The sequence below is a fragment of the Rhododendron vialii genome, chromosome 3a, assembly GCF_030253575.1.
Source record: "Rhododendron vialii isolate Sample 1 chromosome 3a, ASM3025357v1".
In the NCBI taxonomy this organism is placed as follows: Eukaryota; Viridiplantae; Streptophyta; class Magnoliopsida; order Ericales; family Ericaceae; genus Rhododendron; species Rhododendron vialii.
In genome coordinates, this window is record NC_080559.1 from 18042941 (window position 1) to 18052359 (window position 9419).

At 43.8% G+C, this 9419-nt stretch overlaps 1 protein-coding gene across 1 annotated transcript; it reads right to left on the reverse strand.

Moving 5' to 3' along the window:
* Positions 1 to 7252: 7252 nt before the first annotated feature.
* LOC131321177 (uncharacterized) lies at positions 7253 to 8725 on the reverse strand. The gene has a single exon (XM_058352182.1). It carries the CDS (start codon positions 8723 to 8725, stop codon positions 7253 to 7255), a length of 1473 nt encoding a protein of 490 aa, XP_058208165.1.
* Positions 8726 to 9419: the final 694 nt, after the last annotated feature.

Genomic DNA, 9419 nt, shown 5'->3' on the forward strand with positions numbered 1-9419 from the left:
CGCGACTTCCAGGAGTGAATTCGGCAATGAAGTTTGCCAACACTTGGGCCTTGATTGTGGTTCGAGGCTCGAAATGAATATCAAAGTTTGCCAATTCGACTGCCCATTGAGAGACTCGGCTTAATAGATCGGCCTTCCTTAGGAGGTTTTTTAGTGGAAACTCCGTGAGGACGATGATCGGATGGTCCTGAAAATAGGGGAGTAACTTTCGAGCAGCTGTAACCAATGCAAGAAGAAGCTTCTCTAGCGGTAGATATTTGGTTTAAGCTGGGAGTAACGTTCTGCTAGTGAAGTAAATGGGTTGGTCCTCAGGGCCTTCCCGTCGAATAAGTACTGAGCTAACAGCATGTCTAGAAACAGCTAGGTAAAGGTACAGCGTTTCAAAAGGCCTTGGTTTGACGAGGAGCGGAGCCGAACTAAGATAAGATTTCAGCTCGGTTAGGGCTGTGTCGCAATCTTCTGTCCATTTAAAGCTTCGTCGGCTTTGCTTTTTCAAGGTTTGGAAGAAAACATGGCATTTATCCGATGAGCGGCTAATAAACCTGTTAAGGGCCACGGCCATCCCTGTCAGTTTCTGAATTTCCCGAGGAGTCGATGGTGGCTTTAACTGCTGGATTGCCGAGATCTGGTTTGGATCTGCTTCGATGCCCCGCTGAGTGACAAGATAACCGATGAATTTTCCAGAGCTAACGCCGAAGGCGCATTTTTCAGCGTTGAGTTGTAACTTGTACTTCTTCAGTATTGCAAAGACTTCGGCAAGATGAGAAAGGTAGTTCTCGGCTTTGAGACTCTTGACGACCATCTCGTCAATATAGGCTTCCATGATTTCACTGATGAGCAGGCCGAACAAAAGGTAGTCCATTCTTTGAAATGTGGCCCCCGCGTTCTTTAGACCGAACGGCATAACAAGGTAGCAAAAGAGGCCCCTGGGGGTGATGAAAGCTGTCTTTTCCTTGTCGTCTGGGTCCATGACTATTTGGTGGTAGCCTCGGTAAGCATCCAAAAAACTAAGCCGAGCATGACCCGCTGTTGCATCGACCAACTGCTCTATCTTCGGAAGGGGAAGGCAGTCTTTTAGGCAAGCGTCATTCAAATTGGTGTAGTTCACGCAGACCCTCCATTTTTCATTTTTCTTCTTTACCACCACAGGGTTTGCAAGCCAAGTGGGGTATTGCACTTCTTTAATAGCACCCGCTTCGAGGAGCTTGCACACTTCTTCGTTTACCACTTCGGCGTGAATGGCTGCCGATCGTCGAGGCTTTTGAATCACCGGTTTCGCCGATTTAGAAACATTGAGTGAGTGCTGGATGAACTTTAGGTCTATGCTTGGCATGTCGTACGGAGTCCAGGCGAAGACTTCAATGTTATTTTTCAAGAACTGAACTGTTTCCTCACACTCCCTTTCCGGCAAACCTGTGCCGAGCATGAAATAGCGTGATGCATCTTCGTTAAGTGGGATCTTTACAAGATCTTCAACTGATTTTTGTTCGGGAGGAGAACCGACGTCCTCGAGGACCGGCTTGTCCGGGACTTCAACCCAATATACTCGCTTGGAGCTTGGTGTCTTTCCAATGGCTGAAACATAGCATTGTTTGCCCTATAACTGGTCTCCCGGCAGATCTTCCTGTCGCCCGTGTGCGTCGATGTATCGAACCACCTGGTGGTATGTTGAGGCAACTGCTTTTATAGAATGGAGCCAGTTTCAGCCAAGGATGGCGTTGTAAGGGCTCGGTGCATCAACGACGACGAATTCCATGTTAGAAATGACCGAGCCTGTGACAACAGGAAGAGTGATCCTGCTGAGCGGCCAGACAGGTGTTCCACTAAATCCAATTAAGGGAACTTTGGCTGGGACAAGGGATGACTCTGAGATTTTTAGCTCTTTGAAGAGTGATAAGTACATCACTTCTGCCGAGCTTCCTTGGTCTACAAGCACCTTTTGATTGAGTGCGTTGAAATTTGTACGATGACCACCAGAGCGTCGTTATGGGGTGTTTGAATGCGTTGGAGATCTTGATCAGTGAATGTGATTGACCAGGGATGCTCTAGTGTCTTCAGCCGTTTAGAAGTACTGCCGACAGAAAAAATTTGGGTAAGTTTCCGTGCCTTGTCAAGTTCTGTACGAAGCTGCTGTGCTACCTCCTTTGTTACTGGTCCATGGATAACGTTGATGACACCAACCGGACGAGGTATAGGGTTTTGTCCACCAGCGTTCGGTTGTCTCCTCGGTGTTTTTGTCCAGTCAATATGATCATCAAGAAGCCCCTGGGTAGCCAGATTTTCCAATAGGGCTTTGTATGGAGCTCATGCCGTGGTGTAATGCCCAAGCTCGTTGTGGTACGAGCATCTTTTCCGATTATTGTTATTCCCATCTTCGATGTTGAGCTTCGAAGGGTTCGGCAAAACGAAGAACGGCTCTCTCTCTAAGGTACGTAGAAGGAAGTAGATTGGCTCTTTGAAAACTGTGGTCTCAGCTACGTAGTCATGGGCTTTATGAGCCTTCTTGTCTGCCATTTTTACTGTATTAACTTGCTTCTTCGGTTGGGCTGGAATCACAGGTTTAGGTGCTGTTATTTGGGGAGTAGGGATATGAAGGCTTTGGGGCACGGTTGAGTTTTGTTCTCCTTGGAATTCTCGTTCGGTGGGGAACTCTTTGTAGGAACAGAACTGTTCAACCGTTCTCATTAGCTCGTTCATTCCGTGAGGTGGCCGAATCGCCAGCTCGTCCAGAATCTTGCTTCCTGTTTCCAATCCATTTTTGAAGTTCCTTGCTGCCTAGTATTGATCTACACTAGGTATTTCATTAAACAATTGCCAGTAACGCTCGGCATACTTCCGAAGTGTTTCGCCGGGCCTCTTTTTCATCTGTGCCAAGGCGTCCTCCTCCTTGGCTTGCTTGTTGCTTGTGATGAACCGATAGTTGAAAGCTCTTTTGAGCTCTTTGAAGCTATGGATCGACCCCGCTTCCCACTGATTAAACCACAACAACCCGAGGCATCCAAGGCTTGAGGGAAATGCCTTACACATAATGGCATCATCATCAGTTACACATGAGATAGTGCTTCGGTAACTGATGAGATGGATGTATGCCTCAGTTGTGCTAGGGTCGAACTTCTGAAACTTCGAGGGGTGGAGCCCTGGCTTCGGCAAGGTGGCTTGAATTTTAGCTGAGAAAGGAGACTCTATTAACTTTTTCAATTGGTACTCGTGAGTTGGCTGAGGAGGAAGTCCGTCCTAAGTGCTCCGAGACTTTTTCGATGCCCGCTATTCCTTCTCTTTCTCTGTCATCTCCTCTTGTCGAAGCTGAGATGCCCTTTCTCTCTTCACAATAGGAGCTCTTTGACGATCCTCTTCCGGAAGGTTTTCAGTATGATAGACCCTTCGGTGACTCGGGCGATCGTCTTGCCGAATGACCACACTCACGCTTTTCTCTCGAGGAGGTTTCCGAGCGCTTCTCGAATTCGTCGTCCTTCCGGCATAAGTCTTCTCCCGAGGGACATCATCTTGTTCCACGTGGTAGCCCTGAGGATTTTTTCCGTCCCTTCGCAGTGTTCGGCTCTTTTGCCGTCCAGATTCATAAGGAATTAGAGCTTGATCATTGTCTTGAAATTCTACAGTATCGTAACTTTGGGAGCCTTGAGAGTATTTGTCCCCAGCTGATGAACATGAATACACTCCTTCTCGTCGTCTTTCTCCGCACCATTGCCAAGACGCTGATGAACTGGGGAATGTTACTGCCTAAAGCGAGCGCTATCCCCAGCTCAGTTTTTCGTCAATGGTGGGTCCATGCGATCTTGGACTGAGACTCGATGTGGCCCTCCACCCTCAACCAAGGGGGGAGGTGGTGGTAAATTTCCTCACCGACGTTGTAGGGAGGTATTCCCGAACAGGTGCAAAATGAGCCCGAGCATGGTCAACTGAGGGTCAACGCACTGTGGACCACTGATATGAGAAGTCAATAGTCCAGAGAGGTTGTACGATTCTCGGTACAATAACATGAGATGTTATTAGGACCAAATACAAGAAAAGTGACATGAGATGCCACTGTTCATAGAAACTTGTTCGGCAAGAGAGAGCCGAACAGGAGGAAAGCTCCTTACAAAGGATATGGTTCAAATTATTTCCTCAGGACCAGTAACACGTGAGGTAATTGGTCCAGGCCATCTGTTCGGCCATGAGATGGCCGAACAGAGAGAGAAGTACTATTTGAGGGAACATTCTGGAAGGTTCCAGAGTAGTCATATCCCATAAAGGGATAAAGATCCCAAGAATATAGGATCTGAGAAAGATACCCAACGAATATGGGATGTTCGGCTCTTAAAGGAAAAGATTCCTAAAAGGACTCTTTTCCATAAACTGATAAAGGAAACGAGACTCCTTGATATCCTGGGTTTCCTATACGAGTTAGGAATCCTATGGCAACATGGATGCTTGGACAGCAAGCATCCATAAATCTATAAATATGAGGTAAACCTAGAGGTGAAAGGTACGCAATACACTGCATTCTTATTGCTTTCCTACTGATAATTAGGGTTTGATCATTAGTACGAAATACTAACAAAGGCATCGGAGGGCCTTTGCCACGAGAGGAAAAGGTGCGCTCACTCCTTGTCTGTTTTGCAGGATAAGGGTTTCTCTGACGAATTAGGGTTACGTTCAAGAGGCACGTGGAGCCGCTGCATTCCAGTGCTGTTCAAAGCACTACTTGAATTTATCCACCTACAGACGTCGTCCCTGAGAATCGGATTAGGAGGTCGACGGGCGTTCATTGGCCTTGATTCTTGCGATCTCCATTTTGAGAATGGTGACATCGGCGTTGGTTTGTTCCTGTTGTTGTTCCAGCATTTGTATGTATGCTAGAGCGTCTTCACTCAAACCCACCGACGCTGGATGGAAGTGCTCACGCTTGGAGGAGTAAATCCAGGGGGGTGAGATGGGGGGCGGCGCTGATATCGGTTTCAGAGGTAATGTGAAAAGAGGAACCGAGGGGTTGAAAGAGAGGAGGTGGTGGAGCTCCGCCCATTTTTAACTGGGGAAAAGTGGTGGAGATGTGGTGGACAGAGATTTATGGGAAAAAAGAGAGGAAGGACACAGAGGAGCCGCCGTGGATTTGAAAAAGGAGTTCATGTCGGGTTCACCAAATTGTGGGGCTCTGTTCTAGATGATTCGCTCTTTTGGACCAAGGGTTTGAGATCTACTCCTAGCCTTCTCTTTGCCCTGCAAAATGAAGCACGACTAAAGACCACACCGGAGGTTCTCCGGAATGACCCTCCAGTGCAAGAGTCAGTTCACTTACAGAGAGAAGTTAGGAACCAAGAGCTAGGGTTTTTCTATGCGTACCATTTCCAGGAAGGTATAATGGGATATTTATAGAGAACTCCTAGCTTGGTCTCCAAGATTGCACCAACGCTCGACACGCGTCGGCTGATGTCACCCTTACGTCACATTTAGTGTTTTGTAACCGTTTGTAGGATGAGTTGGCGCCTTCACGTGCCCTTATCCTTATCCTGATAACAGCTCGGATGATGTCACGAACGTCACCACGACCAAGGTTGTTGTTTTCATGCGGGTGAGCTGGAACGATGGCCACGCTCATTCGGGACCGAGCGTGCTATGCGACCATCGAGGGTCTCTGAACGAACGTGTTTCCCGTTCGTATGGGGACCAGAGGCCGAGTTGATTAAGCGAATCGTAATTAACAGGACCCTTGGCTATGGAGGCCGTCGGCATGCCGAACGTCGAGGGTAAAATGACTTAGACTTATTTGGACCACTGGATCACGTTCGAAAATGGCACGAGCCATTTCGCTCGGCCTGCTACAAATAGGTTGACCATTAATGTGTACCATAATATATAGTGGCTTTAAATGCATAATCAAGGCATCATCAGGAGGTCTCAAAACAACAATATCTTTTCCTTTTGCATCTTTCTCAATTTGTATAGACTCCTGTTGAGAATGTTTTTCTCGTTCATTTATTCTATCTATAGCATCTATTTTATCTTTAACATCTCCTTCCAAACTTGTAGGTTGATTCGGTTTTGGCTGAAAAGTTTTTGGCAAAACCAAAATCATATTGCAATGAAACTTAGTAGGAGAAACTGACCCGAATTGGATAGTATCCAATGCTTGACCAAAAGATGTAGACTTTGGAGAGTCTACTTCGTTCTTATCCTCCTTGAAATCATCCTTGATCATATCTGAACTGCTAACTAACAACAAATCATCATCTTCCAACAACACCTGTTGAAATTCTTCCATCTTCTTCTTCAAACTTTTCTTGAATTCTACCTTTTGTTCCTTAATCGACAGAGCAGAATTTCCAGATGAACTTGCACCTTGCCCCCCAAGCCTTTGGGCAAGAGTTGGTTTGCTTGTTTGCCCCCCTGATTATTCTATTTCCTTCACCTTCTGTTTAGGTACAACTGTTGCAATTGGTACAATAGGTTCTCTAGTCCCAACCATAGGGGCTGCATGATTTGGTGCTATTTTTGCCTTTATTTCTGGCCATTGAGTTGATTCCATCATCATCTGTGGATCTCTCCTTTCCCTTTCTGAAATTTTCCTTTGCAGTCTCCTTTTCTGAGTATTAGTAATAGGAATAAATTCCCCACCATTTGGGAATTTAGGATGCCTCACTGTATCCCACCTATGATGTTCAATATTTGGTGGAATAACCATTCTTCCTTGATAACCACCTCCAAAGAAAGGCATTCTTCCTCTTGCTCTCATACCTCTCGAGTAAAAACCTCTTCCCCTTTCATTTGTGAACATTAGTGGATAGATTAAATTAGTGTCTGGCTTTCCTGGTAATGCTGGAATCACTCGATATCCTTTAAATAGGAATGGCCCATCATCTTCCCCATACCACTTGAGTGATTCAGATGGTATGAAAATTCCAGGATCTTCACCTTCAAAAATCAACTTTGGACCAACATATATCTGTAAATCATTGCTTCCCATAGTATTAAACCTTATAGACCCTTTAGCATAGGTTCCATTATATTCTTTTTCAGCAATAACTTCCTCCCCTAACTTGATCTCCTTATCACATCTCAAACAAAAATAATTTTCAAATTTTTGTTTCACATGTTACTCTTCTTCAGTCTCCATGATTTCTTCTTCTTCCTGAATTCTTCTTTCAACTTGAGATGCCATTTTCCCTTTCTTCAGCCTGGCAGTCACCACATTGACCTCCATTAAAGGAAAAGGATCAATATCGATTCCCATAACTTTTTTGTTTCCCTTAGCATACTATAACAGTCCTTTCTGAATTAGGTCCTGTACACAATTTCGAAATGTAACACAATTGTTAGTATTGTGTCTAAAGGAATTATGCCATTTACAATAATATTTTCCTTTCCTATCCTTTTCTGGAGGAATAATATGTCCTGCTGACAAAGTTACAATTTTTTGATTGATTAACTCATCAAACAATTGGTCTGCTTTAGACAAATCAAATGAATATTGCCTAAAATTTGCTTGATTCCTTCTATTTGGATGCAATAAAGGCATATTCACAGGCTTCTCAGCCTTTGTTAAAGTATCACAAACAATTGGGGCTTTACCAATTACTTGGGCAACATCAATTTCTACATCACCTTCTAAATCTTGATAATATGTTCCAAGTGATTTACGCTTTCTAAATTCACCCCCCATCAGAATAGCCTCATATCCTATGGCTTTTGATGTAAAATCAAACAGATTCCTAAATTTTGTTCTAGTAAAATGTTTCTTAAAATCATACTCAAGTCCCTCTTGGCCAATTTTAACTATTTCGGTCTTTGGAATATAAAAATGACATTGATTTCTGACTTTCTTAAATCTAGTCATGTATTGCTCGACAGACTCTGAAGGCCTTTGTTTGATTTTGGCCAAGTCTGCTACTGAAATCTCTGGAGCATGCCTAAAGAACTGACTATGGAATTGTTCTTCCATCTCTCTCCAAGAATGAATGGAATTTGGAGGTAAACTTATAAACCATGAGAATGCAGTTCTAGTAAGAGAATGAGGGAATAGTTTTAATTTCAAAGCTTCCTGCAAGTCTGCTTCACCTATTTGTAGGCAAAATCTTCCCACATGTTCCACGGTTGATTGATTTTCTTCTCCATTGAAAAGAACTAAATCTGGGATTCTATAATGCCTAGGAAAAAGCACGTTGTCTACCCAATTTGGATAAGATTTTTTGAACATAGGTTTTTCAATCCTTCTAAGTCCAGGACCATACATATCTTGCATGATATTCATGAGTTGAGCCCTGAAGTAGGGCTCTTGTATTCTCCTTGTTTGGTTATGAATCTCTGGTCTCATGTCATACCCATAAGGGTAATCTTGCCTCATTCTATTTGGTGGATCATACCCATACATGTTTGGGTCAACACTAGCCATATTTGGAACATTCCTATTATCATTCCTATTTATATTTGGATTAAGAGTTTGGTTTTCAATCCTTGCATTGAACACATTTGGGATATTATTCCCATTATTTCCAACTCCTGATCCAATAGGAATTGCAGTTGGTATACTTTGATAAAAACTTTGATTTTGCCCATAATGCTGATTCCCAATTGGAATTCTATTAACTCCAGTAAAAACATTTTCAAAAGTTGGGTCATCAAATACCTGTGAAGAAGGCACTTCAGTAACGGGATTGGAAAGTCCACCGTTTTGCCCAGGATTAACATTTACATTAACTGGTACTTCCACTGTTGGTTGATTTCGTGCCATGGCAGCTTTGAACATAACTATCAATGCTTTGGCAGTCTCATTCTCTGGATCATTCAAAACTCTGGCAAATTGTTAAATCAAATCGGATGGTTCAATCTCTGAGCCATTTGGTTGGCCTCCTGTCAGAATCCTTTGATTTGGATTCACTGCATTCACTTCACTCATATCATTTCCACCATTAGTATTGGCAGAATTATTGTCGTTGCCACCATCTGTTGGTAGTTGATTCCTAGTTTTTGGTGCCATTACTCACTTCCAAATTAATAGCGAGCCCTCCTTCTAGCGCCAAAAATTGTTACCTAATTTTCTGATTTCTACTCAATGACGAGAAATCGACGGAGAAACTGAATTGCAATTTGCTGGAATGTGGATGTGGAAAGTGGAGTTTGGTTCCTTGCCGTTTTCAGGACTTCTTTGGAAACAAATAATGAAGTGGATGGATTGTGGAAGAAGACTAACAAAATGGACTTTATTAATCTCCAAAGTATAAGAACAATCGATTAAGATAATCGAGTGAACAATTACAAGTTATAACTACTCTTAGAAAAGAAAAGATAAAGGCATGTTGGCGTTGTTTGTGTGTCCTTCAAACTGTCTTGATCTTGATTATAAATAGAGGCTTTCTTAAGTTTGATCATGGGGAAGTTGGATATACCACCCCCCCCCCCCCCCCCCCCCCCCCGCCCCCCCCCCC